The sequence below is a fragment of the Eretmochelys imbricata genome, chromosome 15, assembly GCF_965152235.1.
Source record: "Eretmochelys imbricata isolate rEreImb1 chromosome 15, rEreImb1.hap1, whole genome shotgun sequence".
Classification (NCBI taxonomy): Eukaryota; Metazoa; Chordata; order Testudines; family Cheloniidae; genus Eretmochelys; species Eretmochelys imbricata.
Window position 1 is genome coordinate 20,433,788 of NC_135586.1, and position 16,258 is coordinate 20,450,045.

Consider the following 16,258-nt stretch of genomic DNA (forward strand, 5'->3'; position numbering starts at 1 on the left):
ATACTCGTCAGCCAGATATCCATACTCAGCATTTTTGTTGTTGTTTTTCCTCTGGATCCATATCTGGGTTTTGCATCCCTGTATCTATCCTCCGTTGCAGGATCCACTCTCTGCAGATCTAACTCCTTTGGAGCACAGATCTAACAGCCAAAGAATCACTTTCAGCGTATAACTAGGTCTCTAAAAGTCAACATGGATAAACTCAGGGACCTGACAAAGCTTGTGCCAGAGGGGAATATTTTTTTAAATATTTTTTAATTTTGCCAGATTGACTAAGTGGAAACAAAATTTTCTCTAAAAAGCCAGAAAGATTTAAAAAAAAAAAAAAAAAACTAACAAAGAAAGCAACAAGGACACTGTTTGTATGTAATCCGAGCTCACTGCACCTTTGGTTGTTAGAAGCAACTGAGGAGTGGTCACTCCTCTTTTTACTACCGGGGAACCTTCCAGGATGGGAGGTAGAGAGAGGGGCAAGTGGCCCCACTGGCCCAGGTTCCAGATGCTCACAAGGCAGGAACAGGTATCCCTTAAGAGGGAAAATGCAGAGGCTCATCTTGAAGAAGGAAGGGGGCTGTTACTGAAAACAACAGATATTTCCGATGTGCTCTGCACACTGGAGTTTAACAAAGGATAAAAAAAATTCTGTAGTCCGTGTGAAAACCAACTGTGGTGTAACATGCTGAGCAATGCATGTGTTTAGATCATCTGATGCACAAAAGAAACTGAAAGGTGTTTTTCAGTTCAACTTAGCAACAGCGTTGCCTGAGGAACTGCTTTAAAAGACAGTAAAGAAAAAAAACCACTCAAACAATTAAGCACCCGCCAACAAGTGTGTAGCTAATAAAAGGTGTTTCTCTCCTCTTTTATTGTGTAATACTTTATCACAGAAACATGATATTTACATATATACAGACTGCTGATCATAAAATCTTACTGAAGAATTAGTCAAAAAAATCAATTTACAAAAACCAAAAGCTGTCAAGAGAGATTCTGGGTGCAAAAAGTCATTGAAGTTCCTAGGGAACAGTTCTGTACAGATAAGGTTTTTAGTTCTTCAGGTTTTGATAACTTTAGACAAAAGAGATCTGAACCAAAATGAGCTAAATTTGTCGGCTGTACATTTGAGATGAGGCAGTTTTTTAAAGTGTTCCTCTTCACACCGTTTTCTTGATGGTCAATTCAACAAGTCTCAGGAGGCACTAGTTTGTATGTTTTTGGAAGCCGCAAGCATCGCTCTCACTTTGGCCATTAGATCCTATAGGGAGTAGAGAGGAAAAATCGTCAGAAGTTTCCTTAGTTTTTAATCAAGAGTTTGAAATGGAGAACTGTCTGCACTAAAGTCAGCAGTCCTACTGGTAAGTTTCCCAGAGGGTGAATACACTCAGTCAGGACTTAAAAGCACTGGCCTCTTGATTTCACAAAACCACATACTATAATTTTAAACTAATATATATCAAAAGCAAACTTTTTAAATAGCTAAGAATCAAATCTCACTGTAAAAAATCTCAATAGGAAAGAGAAATGAAACAACAAATGATAGGGTATAACATGTGTGAGCTGAGAAGGTGGAAAGAATGGAACTGAGGCAGTGGCTATACACAATACAACACAAGATGAAGGGCATACATTGCAGCATGAACTTTCATTTTCATGATACGCTGATTCCAATGGTACCAATCCGCCCTCCTCCCCACCCCAAAAAAGAGAATTTGGAGAAGACTCTTGCTGCATCAATTAAAATTAACCTTTAGAACACTAGTATACAGTATTTTAAACAAGTACTTCCACAAAGTCAGAATGAAATATAAGAGAGCTCCTGTCCAGAGTCACAGCACTTAATTCGGTCCTGCCAATATCCAGTAGAGGCAGTTCCTCACAAAAGAAATGTAATTTTATGTAAGTTGAGCCTGATGGCTTCTGTGAAGCTTTATGACTACAAAATATTTTAAAAAAGCTTCTGAATACCAAATGCAAAATTACTAAAAATGTGTTTACTTCGAAAGAGTAATATCCATCTTCCATAATGCATGTCAAAAGATGACTTGCTATACATAGGCTAAAAGATAATATCTAGCACTTAGAATGCTTTTCATCTGTAGATCTAAAAACACTTTACAAAGTATGTCAATATCATTATCGTCACTTTATAGACGGAGAAACTGAGGCCAGGAAGGGCCACCACTTGCTCAAAGTTACCCAGCAGGTAACACAGCTTTTCCGAGTCCCAATAAAGTGCTCTATCCACTGGCAAAATTAATTTACTTGTGTTTCAGAAATCTGTGAGACCTGACTGTAAGTCTGATTTGGAGAAACAGCACAGAAATTCCACTAACAAAAGCACACTCCTCCTCTTTTTGCAAACAGTAACTGTTTTAACTACTATTGAAATGTTGGAGCTGTCCTTCAGACATATTTTAACATTTACTGCAGCTGAGAAGCCGACATCAAAGGCTGTAGATAATACCTTTTCTTTTGTTACGTTTGTGTTTTGAGCAAAAGCTCAAATACAAACTGCTTGTCACAGAAACAATTTAGTCTATCTAGGAGCTATTTGTAACAATAAAAACCTGTCTCAATTATGCTTTTCTAACTGATACTTAATTCACTCCAAGGACCCTAGCACCTCTTATAGCTAACTAATAATTAGTTACTTGGCAGATTACTAAGAGCTATGTACTAAGAAAACTCTCTCTATTTTCCCCCTCTGGTTGCTATATTTCTGATTCCTTTTCTTGGTTTTTCTTTCTGCAGCACAAAGTAAAAAACGTATTTTGGAAGTGTGTTCCTTTGACAGAGCAATGGGTAAAGTACTAGCCACTTGTGTATAAAGGAATTACATTTAAGAACAGTTTTCATTTTCCGGAAGAATCATCAATTTCTACAAAATGGGAAAAACAAATAGCGTGCGCACGCACACACACACACACACACACACACACACAAAAGTCATCAAGGGCCAAATTTCTCCATAGCAATTGTGCTTCTGAAAATGATAAAAACTGTAATTAAGGCATTATAACAGTCTTCCTCAAAACTGACATATACAAAGGAAGTTAAATACTCTCATTTAGAAACTAAGCTACTGAATCAAATTAAAATTTGATGTGGATTATCTTTTTTAAAAGAAATGGAATATAGTTTGAATAGCAACTCAATATTTTCTTAGTATTAATTGTGTTAAAGGAAATGAATGTATTAAATAGCTTTAAAACATCATTTTGATTAGCATAAGAAACAAGCCTTTGATGAAACCATTCATGATGTTAAAGTCATGAAGTGATCCACAGCAAAATAACGTACATCTATATTATGCCTAAATGGCAAATAAGTCTTACTACATCTGTTTAAAAAAAAAAAAGTGGTTCTTGTGGCACTATTATATTTAAGGGACTTCCTGTTACAAATAACCTATTTTTACATTTATAATTCAGTACCAGAAGAAAAACTTTAGAAGGTATTATTTTTGTCTATTTTCAGCCAAAATTTTAATAGGATGTGTAGCATCCACAGACATAGTAGTAAAAAAAACAACCACCACCCTAATCTATAAAAATTAGAGATGCAAAGAGATAAGCACGCCCCTGCAGACATGAAGGCCCCATTACCTACTAGGACTTCTTGTTTTACATACCCCTCTGTATACACATCTCTCACACACACACACGGAGAATGAAGTCTGTTAACACAAAACAAAACCCTACAGCAAACCGTGGGGTAAATGGGGCGAGGGAAGCATGGTCAGCCGAAAACTCCTCCCCAGAGCTCAGAATGAAAGAAATGTTTCCTATTTCCAAGCACCACACTCACATCTCTTACACCTCTACATTCCATCTATATTTCTTGTGAAATGCAGTACAGAATGCACTTCAATTGGAAGTCCGTTTCAACTCTTTAACTCTTCCATTATGCCTACGCATTGCAATGATGATTTTCCAAAAACTGGGTGATCCTATTACTGTTGAAATTCACTCGTCTGGATAGTACAGTATGATTCTAGGTCAGTGTCCCAGCGTTCACTCAAATTTTCTAGCTGAAGCTGGCAGATATTTTTATGCAGAACAATATTGCCAATGACTGAACAGTTTCTAGAAATAGTCTTTTCTACTTTTATTTTATCACCCCTATGCCTGGTTAAGCCTTCCCCACCAATGACAACTGTTTAAGCAAAAGTAAAGAATATTTAATATAACAGAAGCAGTTCTGCTCTGAAAAAGGTCTCAGTAAAAATGGCATCCATGTTTATTAGGTCTCAGTGACATAAATATTAAATATTGACAGTTTACAAGAAAAATGATTTTGCCCCCACACGAGCTTTGCAAACTTAACCTGGTGTCAAGATAGGTTTTTCAATAAAAGATGCTGCATGGCAAATTAGACTCTCAGTAATTTTTGCCACTGATGACTGAATTTTCACAGGTCTCATTCAAAGCATAATTCAGCCTGTTGTACTTTTATTACTGGTTATGGTGTAATATAAGGCCAGGTAAAGTTTGCAAGGATAGCAGTTGGAAAAACTATTTTAATATTAAAACAAAGAGCATGGACTCCCACCATACTTAAAGTTCTACATCACACAATTATACAAAATATCTAAAGGAGCATGCTACAATGATGGTAATACACTTCATTAAATAATAAAGAACATCTTAATTTATACCTGAGTTATTTTACTTTGCACTGAAGACACGATTGCTGAAGAGATCTGGCCATCTTTTTCCTGAGAAACGCCCCTAAAAATTAAAACTTAAGAATTAGAAATGTATATATTTTCTAGCTATATCTCAGGCAACAATTCTGTCTTGTATGTGCAAAAGCCTCCCTCATATTGCTCAATAGTTTTTATGTTTCACTGGACTATAATCAATACAGGTCACTGTCACAGAGGTCATCTCTCACATACCTGTGGCCAATGCTATAGAGCTGGGGTTCTCAAACTGGGGGTTGGGACCCCTCAGGAGGTCGCGAGGTAATTACATTGGGGGGAGGGGAGGCAGGTTTTGCAAGCTGTCAGCCTCTACCCAAAACCCTGCTTTGCCTTCAGCATTTATAATGGTGTTAACTATATAAAAAAGTGTTTTTAATTGGGGGGGGGGGGAGGGGGTCCACACTCAAAGGCTTGTTGTGTGAAAGGGGTCACCAGCACAAAAGTTTGAGAACTACTGCTATAGAGAGCTCTGAGTATCAGTGCAGAAACTGTGAACAGACTCTACTCAATGGGTAATTCAGTTACGAATCCTCAACAACAATTACAATCAAAAGGAAAAACAAAGAAATCCATCCCAACAAAGTGTTATGATTTTTAGTAACTTTAACCACCTTTTAACTGTATGATTATGGCAGTCTCAGTAGCATCACTTTGGTTCAAGTTGCACTGAGATGTCTATATGGAAAAGGAGCGCTATTCCTGTTGTGTCTCCCTTAAATGACTGTTTCATCTCTCACATTTTACACTCACTCTTCCCTGGGCAATTGAGTTCTCTAGCATTTCCTCCCGCCTGAAATATTTTTTTAGAAAATTCACCCTTTTTGAAAGTTGGCCCTGAGAGTCTCATAGGGTTCCCCACAATCTCAGGTCCCCAGCACAGTTCTAGTACCCCCTCGCCCCCCGCAACCACACTGACTCACAGCCCTAACTTCTTGGAGCTCTGCATAACTTGTATTACAACTCTCCATGCACAAATCCAATCAAAAGGTACATTCATGGTCAAAAGCTGTCAGTATCACCATATGCCCTTGTGAAAGTGTTACCTGGAGCGTTCTTGGCTGGATTCCCTACTCTCCACAGGAGACACACTAGTTGAATGTACAGAGTTCTTCTGTGTGGACTGTTTGCCTGGTGACATGGATGGTGAATGAGACCTAGCTTTGGACTTGGTACATGATCTAGACCGTCGTTTCTTCTTCTTTTCATGTGGGCTTCTGAAAAAGGAAGCATTTTATTGGAGGAGATTTAAAATTATATGTTGTTAACCAGTTTAAGCAGAAATCATATTAGACATTTCTAACAGATTTTCTAGGCCTCCTGGATGAGGTGCTCCTTGTGCATCGAGTACGCACTGTAACCATCATACCATGGGTAGTTATAGTCCTATGATAGTAGGAAGGAAAAACTCACAGGAGTCCTCATACTTAGCCTATACATTATGATTCCCAGACTTCAACCCAGTACCTGAGCATTAAGAGTACTTGCGCCTCAGCCCTTACTTGACCTTCACAGAAACACAGGAATTAACATACCAATCAGGAATCAGATGTTTCAGAGGAAGGTGCAAGAAAATCCTGTAATGGACAATTATAAAATAACTGGCTGTAGGGAAAGTTTGATTCTAACTCCCTAATGACCTGAAGCATGAGTGTTCACAGTCTTTATTTTTTAATTCATTCTAGAAGAACTATGGACAGTCTCATCTAAAAGTCAAACTGATACCTTATATTTTCCTTCTAAGCTAACAAATCTGCTTCTGTGACCAAACCTACTGCATGACAAACTTCAGTCCGAAACAAAATTACAACTGAGCTAGTGTATATCTCCAATAGTCCTACCCAAAGCAATATGCTTGGGATTGCTTCGAGTAGACAGTATGACCGTTCGCTATAACTGACAATCACTACTATAAAAACAGGAACAAAGTAGACTTATGGATACATAAAATTATTTTTATTGTTGACAAAACAAGGGGACTACACAAATATTCTAAAACTATATCCAGCACTGAACTCTAGTGTTGAATTCTCCAAGTAAAACTGGAGACTGAGTAATCTAGATCTTTATAGCTGGCTATGAATTTACAGACTAACATCTCAGTTGTGTAATTAAGATTACTGAATCAACCTCCATGCAACAATTCATTGTATTCCTGTCCCCTACTCTCCTACTTTACATTCTCTCTATTTTTAAAAGCTTAACAAAAAACAAACTATTAATGTCCACTAAGGAATCCACAAAGTTTTGCTATAACTTTTACAGTCTACCATTGGAAGTAGCTTATGAGTTGCTTGATGCTTCTACTGTGCCTTAACATTTCAAGCCACATTCTAAATGTCACAGTTATTAACTCACTCCAATTTCCATGGAATTTTTCACCCCTGAATAGCCCAATTAATGTACTTTTTAGTGTATTTACTAGCCTAAAAGAGTATCTTTAATCAGAAAGTTATAATAATGTATGGAATGAAGTTCTTGAAAATTTATGATTTCCTAAAAAAGCCTAGCACATCTCTGGAAGATGAGAAAAGAAAAAAGCGTCTTACATTTCTGTGCTTAGTATTTTTCAGGATAAATGGTGGTAAAGTTGTAAAAGTACAGTCTTTAAAGCACTAAATATACCCCACATCATTCTCTACATCTTATTCTTTTGGGTAAGATTTCCAGTGAGTTAACATTAGTAACCAAAAGGTATTGTTCAGAGCAGTCAGTGGAATAATTATTATGTTTTAGATGATTACTTTCGGACTGCACATAGTACTTAATGCATTCTATAAAATGAAGAATTGATAACATTAAACACTAACTTGCTTAGGGAATAAAACTTCAATTTTGTTGTATCAATATAATATGAAAAATGGCAAACAAGTACTGTACACAGCTTAAGACTTAATCCAGGCAGATACTTCACCTTTGAAATATCAGTTAACATTCAGAAGTAAAAAAACCCCCAATCTTATAATTACAAAACTCTTACACTTTTACTTGCATTTTAAAACAGAAAACAATATTCATGACAAAAACAAATACATTAATTACTTATACCTACCAAGTGATACTGAACATCAGACAAGTTCACGGACCTATTTAAGCTCCCCATTACCATAAGGAGCAAAGCCATAGGAATCAGCTATCCCTTGACTAGTAAACTCTGTATTTTAATTGCTGTGTTTCTTAAGCAGCAAACTATAATTTTGTGCTATGAAAATATTTCATAGAGCATGAGTATTTATTAAGTTTTGAATAGTGCTTTTCTAAAAGTAAAAATATGTTTCACTGTAAGCTTTTTTATTTTCTAAGTTTTTATTCTAACAACATGTAATGACACACTGGTAGTAAAATATCAAACAATATTATACTAATCACATCTCAATTTTCCATGGCTTATTTTTCAACAGCACATACCATAAACAGGATGTACTTATAAACAGCGTCCCAAATCTCTCTATCTGGAGTGGACGTACCATACACATTCTTAAACTAAGGCCATTTCTTGTTGTCACTTTTTGATTTGAACATACTCTACTTTTTTCACCAAGCTCTTTGTAGGTTGATTATTACATGCAATTTAGAAATACAGAAAGAGGACCTACACTGGAAAAGGCAATCAGATGTACTCTAGAAATATGTCCTACTATATACTTAATGAACAAGAGGTCGCTAATTCATTGAAGTTGACACAAGGAAAGCTGGCTTCCGGGTCCTTGCAGGTAGTATGTTTTCCATTCATAAAAATCCTACAGGCCAGCTTCACTCATGATTTTTTGCCTAGAAATCCTTCGCTGAACCCTAGTAATATGACTAGCAAGCTCCCAGAACTGGCTGCATGTTTGTTTCTGTCTAATACTGTTTCCCCAGTTGTTTGAATTTTTGGCATTTACTGCCAGTTTTTATTATGCATTGTTCAGTGAACTATACCCATAAGACCTTAGTTTCAGCTTTGTGCTGGAGATCTGCTATATGGTTGCTAGCCATATTAAGAGTATAATGCTATTTAAAATAATTTTAAAGGATAAAAACAGATTTCCTTCTTGAATCATGGAGCCCTTCAAACCAAGCAGCCACAATTCAGCACCCCTAGTAGTGTAGCAACTGTAAGAATCCTCTATTCATTTAAACTACTGAATGGTCAGCCACTCATACCACTAAATACTGAACTTAAGTGTATGCACACCCAGTGCATGACTTGGGGGAAAGGATTCATTTTACTTGACATTCTGGTTTTTCAGGGAAAGGGAGAAGGTTAGACTTATGAATGTTGAGTCTTCTGATCTACTTGACCTAATCCACCAGGAGTCTGCAACAGGGTCTTTTGTTACTATGAGGCAATAAATATGGAAAACGAATTCACCGGATGAAGTAAACTGGTGAGGTTTCCTTTAAACCAGGGGTTCTCAACCTTTTTCTTTGAGTCCCCCTCCCGCTCCAACATGCTATAAAAACTCCAGGGTCCAGAGGAGAGGGGGTGTTGAGGGGGCCTCAGGGCTTTAGCCCTGTGGGGTGCCAGAGCTCTGGCCAGGCCCCATAGGCGTAGTTTGACTTTTATTTTGCTGGGGCAGGGCCCGGTGGGGCTTGGGCCAGCTCTGCACAGCAGAGCCAGGGGAGAGAGCACCACCTCCACCCTGACTTACCTCAGCAGGCCACGCAGGCTGTCTGAGTTGGGTTAGGGTGCAACCAAAAATTATAACTCAAAGGGAAGGGTGTGGTCAGCTCAAAAAGTATGAAAACTGCTCAGGGTGCAGGCAGGGTGCAGCTAGGAACTGTATGCACACAGGGGGGTAGCTCAGGGTGTAGAAAGCAGGGGTGGGGGTGGGAAGGGAATCTAGGGGCTGTGTGCCGGCAGGGGCACTCTGTGGTTCCTGCTCCCAGGGGCTCTGCTGGTCTCCCAGGTCCCCCCACCCAGGTGGCTCCTACTGGTTGCATAAGCAGTCAAAGGGGGCTGAGGAGCAGGTGGGGCTTCGCGCACCAGCAGCAGCAGGAGATGGGGATGTGCTGCAGCTGCCCGCCCAATGGTACCAGCGAAAGCAGCAGCTGCCCTGCATTGCCTGGCTCCAAATTCCTGCTTCCAAGCTGGCCAGGTGGCAGGGGAGAGGAGGAGGTGGGGTATGTGTCTGTGTCTCCGGACTGCTCCACTTTGGTTAAGGAACTGCAATTTAACTCATGGGCTCAGGGCTTCTCCTCATGGATCCATACAGGCCCGTGGACCCCTGGTTGAGAACTGCTGCTTTGAACTGTGCGATCACCCCCTTTATTAATAAGTTGCAGGAGTATGCAACTTGGATTCTACCAGGTTTTTAATTTTTGCTATCAGTACGAGAGTAAAAGGACGTATTATTCCTCAACTTGGATGCACTGCTGCTCTGCAATGGGATACATGATAGGAGGGAGGCAGGGAGGCATAGCTCAGTGGCTTGTGCATTGACCTGTTAAACCCAGAGTTGTGAGTTCAATCCTTGAGGGGGCCATTTAGGGATCTGGGGCAAAAACTGGGGATTGGTCCTGCTTTGAGCAGGGGGTTGGACTAGATGACCTCCAGAGGTCCCTTCCACCCTGATATTCTATGATTCTATAGGGATTATTCTCATTTTTTAAAAAATAAGACAAGTGGAGACCAAGTACTTTTTTTTAACCAAACATGGACAACAATGAAAACAACTTGCTCCTTTCCCACCCCACAACAGAGAGGCAACCTAAATTTGGGACTAAACAGGATTCAGAGACAGGCATATGAAATTGTGACATGCACACTTTAGATGCAGTTACCCCAAAGAGCGCATCTAATTTAGCTTTGTGAGTGCATATGCATGTGTGTGCTCCCAAGCTGATGACTGCACACATTGCACAAATATCTGCACATCTAAACTGAGAGTGCATGGTCTCCCATGGGGGAAGGAAGGTAGCCAGACACTGGGAATTCCAAGTACAAATCTGAACGGTTTCCAATATTTGCAGGAAGGAAAGCACAGCAAAGATGTTTCAGACTGGGAAAGGGTTAGAATACTCCAACTACAGTGCATCAAGCAGCAAGCATGAACTGTAAAATAACCTGTCACTGTACTAGATACATCCAAAGCATGTACATGCTCATCACTTTATGATGTAGACCTGTACATACATTCTATACAGGAGGGACCAGTGTTTCTACTGCAAACTGTTTTTTCACAGGTTGGCTTGTTACTCATTATATAATGCATGGCTGAACCAAAGCCTCAGCTCACAAAAGAAACAAGCTTTACATAAACAGTACACACAAAGCAACACACAATATTTAAAACTCCAAATAGGGCATTTGTCATGATTGGTGCACATACCTGGAACGTGTGCGTTTCCTACTCATTCCAGGACTGTTACTAATGCGATAAGCCGTTGGAACAGCCCTTTCCTCTCTTCGCCTTTCAGGTGAGTGGACCCTTCTCCGTGGAGATCTCGATCGTGACCTGACCGGGAGGGAAAAAAGTTTTATTTTTTGTTGTTGTTATTGCCGTAATTTGTTGTATTATTTTTATTTCAGTGGAATATGTTGTCATCAAACCCAACTATGGTGCCATTCAAATGCTTATTTGATTTCATATCAACATGGGATATTCCCAGTCTCTAAGGCTTGTTAGGGTCACGAGGGTTTCTCACCATCAAAATATTTTATTTATATTTATGAGAATGAATTACTTGCTCTTCACTCTCAACAGGGGAAGAGGTGCCACGTGAACCACTCTCAACTCATATTAGCATTGGGATGTCAGTGCAGTTAGTCAGTTACCTCTCATGGGAGACAGTTTGCTAACTGTTATGCTTAAGTCCATTTTGGTTTAAAGCCTAGAATCTTAAAGTTAGACTTGACTTTGCCTTTCCAAATTAGCAGCATGCTCTAGTGTTGCTGCATCATGCAGGTAAATTGAAAACAAACAGTGAAGAGACTGAGTTAAAAAGATCATTTTGTTTTGAAATTTGTAAGTTTCCTCTGAATATTGATAAGTCAAAGAAATTCTGTTCCTTATGCTGCAGGAAAATCCTGATTACTCAATACTTTCAACCTATGCAACTGACTAACTCCTGACCAAGACTGTTTAGCATTAGCACTTCAACTTGAAATGTCTGCCCTACAGAGAGAAACAGAGCGTGCCCAGTTAAGATCAGAGATCAATGTAAGAGCGCACGCTTATCTCAAAGATTTAAGGCTAAATGTTTGTAAAAGTAAAACCTGAGCATTTCCCAATAGAGAATACATACAATAAGAAAAAAGCAAAAATCTTTCCTTTATTTAGCTCTGTTCCCAATAAGATATGTAGATCTAATCATTTTGCTTAGGGATTTTGAATTTTTACTCCACTCTCCTTTATACAAGACACTTTACCCTATGTACCTCAAGCATTCATTTTCTTCAGAAAACCTAACTTTGCAATGACTAAGAGACAAGCCATTTGTAAATCATAGATCCTATTACAGTCAAACAGACCTACTGAAAGGAAAATCACAACAGCAGTTAAGTACTGTATTGCTATTTAACTGCTTTTTCACTTAGAAATCTGACCTTTACCAGGCCTTTCAGAAGGATTAAAGGAAAAAACAGATTATAAAGTTTGAGGTCAGTCAGACACCTTGACGTTTTACCAGGATTTCCCTCTAAAGAGCTCCAGCAGTCAAATCTTTTCGTTGTCGAAGCTGCCTGATAATTTTCTCGCTCTGTTGCTGCTGCCATTGATGAGTTGCTCAGACTCGGCTCCATGCTCAGTGTCCCTGTGGATGCTGTGAGTCTGTGATATGGAGGCACACACTTCACATTGAGAATAAATGTGCTAGTTTTGGTATTAACTAGAATCCTGAAAAGACTTAATCCCTTAACCAAAGCTGAACCTTAGTGAAAGCATGCTTATATGGACCAGCCTACAAAAGTCCAAACAATCAGAAAAATGCATTAGCTTAAAATATTTATGAATTGGGTATGATTGTTTTGGTTCTATAACATTTTTGCAATCACTTCAACCTGAAGAGATTTAGCCACTAGCCTTCAAATGATTAAAAAATGGCTTAACTTTCTCATTGGAATATATGGAATTATTATTTTAACTAGAATTCATGAGACATTCATAAGGCATTGTACTCCTTTAAATAAAGTAAGTTAATACCAGTCATATTGTTTAATAGGCTCTCTTAAAAGTTCATTATTCTATAAAGTTGTCAAGTCACATTATATCTGAAGAAAGCGGAAGTATTTGAATAGATATTGCCTCCAAGATGAATAGATGAATTCTGGAGCAACAGGAAACACCCATTTTACAAATTAGGTGAGGGATTGCTATTTTGAGGTAAATTTTAGTTCAATTTTTGAAACCGGGCCAATGAAAAACATAGCACACATTTACCTATTCCATCCAACTTGGTTTACAAACTAACCCTTTAATGATGCATCCTGCTCCTAATTACTACCCATGGTTCATTAAGTGGATAAATGGAGTAGGTGGCTTAGCAGTAAGCTATTACTAAAGTACACCAGGAAAGTGATTAACATCAAATGGAAGTTTAGAGCTTCCAGCTCTACTCACAAGTTCAAAATGCAGACTTACATTTTATCTGCAAAATCATTAAATCATTCACTACGTAATGAGTTGCTTTGCAGCCCCTTTTCTCCTCCCTTCTTCCCACTCATGCCCCATGCATTATCCTAGATTTTGTTCTATGATGATCTATTTCATACAAAATAGGGAGATTCAGACTCTCATTAATATGGTCATTATTTACATTTACTGGTCATCAACTGTGAAATCTGAAACTTCTCAGCCAGAACATCATGCGCAAAACTTCAGTGATTGACATTCTATGCTACTAAAACAGAGCACCACTATCAGACACAATTTACGTCAAATTTGTTATGGTGCTTTGAAGTTTATTAGAAAAAAAGGGCACTGATGGAGTGTTGACTACAGATAAACAAGAGGGTCCCAAAACTTACTTGTTTTCCAAAATAGTTCTAACAAATTCACCGACATCTGTTTGGATTAGACTTTAATTATTAATTTGTGAATTTGAGGAAATATCTTTATGGAGCTAAAATGTCCACAGAAAGCAGGGCTGCAACACACTATGGGGCTATTGTGCATGCTTTATTGCTTTCTAAAACTCTAGATGCATCTTCTTGGTCTGCAATCAAATCCTTGGTATATCAAGAGCTTTAGGAACTAGTTTCAGGATACACATTTGGGAAGAGTAATGGAAGGAATACATATTTATGTAGAAGAGTCATTGTTAACATGACAAGGCCTGCAATAAAATTGATACAGCTGGGTTCCTCACATATCTACAGTTTTTTACCTTGTCTAGGAGAATTGCTTTGATCACATGTTTAAGCAATACCTAGTTAAATATCTTACATCAGCCTGAATCAGTGATGTTATTTGAACAGGAAGTGAATTCTGCAACTTCAACTGTAAGGTACAAGATTAAATTAAGTAAACTATTTAAAAATTAAGCTGTATTAACATCAATGGTGCATCATGTATATTTACTAAGCTGTGACTCTAGTATGTTAACAGTGTAAGAACAAAAAAATATATTGCACTCTTAGTCTCATTTATACTAAATAGCAAATTGCACTGGCAAATTGCTACCCTTCTAAAAATAAAACACCACACAAGGATTTTTTTAAAGTTATGTAAAAGCCTCTAAAAATCACTTGCTTGTGAGGCAAATTTGGCCTATCACTCGTACAAGAAAAAAGGCAAAACAAAAATTAAATATGCTCTGAAAAGTTAAACAAACATATATTTTTAGCTTCACTTCCCTCAGCTCATCCCCTATTAACTTGCTCCAACAAATTAACTACAATTATTATGCTGTACCAAATTATCCCTTGAGGATGTTATGCCCCAATGTATTTTTACAACTACATAAGCAACAGCAACCCAGGAGCCTGTAATTCAAATATCAAGGTACATGGAAAGTCAAATCAACCCCTATACACACATTCTTTAACGTTTGAAAAGATCTAAACCAAAACAAATAATAGTTTTCCAAATGAAGTGAAATGTGTGCCAATAGGTCATTATTTGTTTACACATTTCACAACATAGAGTTCATTACTGTCCAATTAAAACATATCCTAATCAGTAATTTTGGAAAAAGTACAGCTTCTCTTTTGGCTGTCACAATTAATTTAAACTACTAATTTAAACAGCTTCAGACCCAAGACACAAATCTCTCCTGTGTAGATACATCAAGTTTAATGTGCTGGTCTGTCAAAAAGCTATGCAATTTTGGTAATTCTGAAAAGATATCCGTATTCTGGAGTGCTTTATTGAACAGGCTCGTAAGTCAAACTTAAAAAAAAAAGTTAAACAGGAAGTCTCTCTCTCCGTAATTACTATCATTCTAATCTGCTCCAAGTGCAAAGTAATCACTGACAACTGCTGTTAAAATCTGAAGGTTAGGAACTGCTGCCTGCACAGCACAAAATAAGATTACAAAAGCATAACACACCTGTTTAAAATAGTTTTAAGGTTGACACAGATAAATAAAGCAACTGAGGGTATGGCTACACTATGGACCTTACAGCAGCACAGCTGTGCCACTGTAAGGTCTCCTGTGTGGCGGATCTATGCTGGAGGGAGAGAGTTCTCCCACCAGCATAATTAAACCACCCCCAACGAGCGGCGGTAGGTAAGTTGGTGGGAGAGCATCTCCCACTGACATAGCCCTGTCCACATCAGCACTTTTGTCAGCGAAACTTATGTCAGTTGGGGTGTGTTTTTTTCACACCTCTGACGAATAAAAGTTTTGTTGACAAATCTGCTAGTGTAGACAGAGCCTAAGGCTGTTAGAATTTATGTAATTTAATACCAGTGTCCAGGCATTATACGAAAGCCCTTTATCCCAGGTCACTGAGTGGGGCTACTCATCATAGATCAATCTTTACAAATAGTTTTGAGTAATGGATTACAAGTGGGAAACAATATACTTCTAATTAGTCTCTACATCTAAATAAGGTATGGTATGGTAGGAAGTCATAACACTGGGTCTTGTGGGAATCTAAAGACTGAGCAACATGCTTATTGCTACAAAACAAGGCATACAAAACAAGAAAGATGTGTGAGAAGCCACATTTTGTATGCAACATGACAATGCAATGCTTTAACAGCTCTATTGAAATGATTCCGACTTATCTACCAATTCAATTGCAAAGGTGTTAAACATTAAACCTAAAGGTGTATTAGGTCACAGACCGTGAGTTACTTCAATTTAATTTTTTTCCATTTCACATTGGTGTCGAAGCTCATATTTAACATTTTGACACAGGAACGTCTCCATAAACTTATAAACTGAAATCATTTTGTAATATTATCCATTGTAATATTGTCTTGCGAAACTTTCAGCTAAATTATTTTACCAGTGTGGTCATGTCATCATTATCTTTACAGGCTTGCACTGATAACGATTTGCCATTGTCCTGATACTGTAAAATTGTAGCCACAAGCATTCCAACATGACACAAAAGCCTTGGTTTTTACCCAGATTTCTGGGGAGTGATGAACATCAGGGCAATTTGATAGGTCTGGATTGGAT

General features: G+C 38.1%; 1 protein-coding gene across 8 annotated transcripts in view; it reads right to left on the reverse strand.

Annotated features, from left to right (window-relative positions):
• Window positions 1–834: 834 nt before the first annotated feature.
• Window positions 835–16,258, reverse strand: part of SFSWAP (splicing factor SWAP) — a 96,030-nt gene continuing 80,606 nt past the window's right edge. For 5 of the 8 annotated variants that reach the window (XM_077834886.1, XM_077834885.1, XM_077834892.1 and 2 more), the window contains 5 exons: window positions 12,301–12,456; window positions 11,017–11,142; window positions 5,749–5,919; window positions 4,658–4,730; window positions 835–1,255 (listed from right to left, as the gene is read on the reverse strand). In XM_077834886.1, the coding sequence (XP_077691012.1) occupies window positions 1,190–1,255; window positions 4,658–4,730; window positions 5,749–5,919; window positions 11,017–11,142; window positions 12,301–12,456 (592 nt within the window). In that variant the 3' untranslated portion in view covers window positions 835–1,189. Of the gene's footprint in view, window positions 1,256–4,657; window positions 4,731–5,748; window positions 5,920–11,016; window positions 11,143–12,300; window positions 12,457–16,258 lie in introns of those variants that run through there. The other 3 variants (XM_077834888.1, XM_077834887.1, XM_077834889.1) reach the window with 2 other exon arrangements.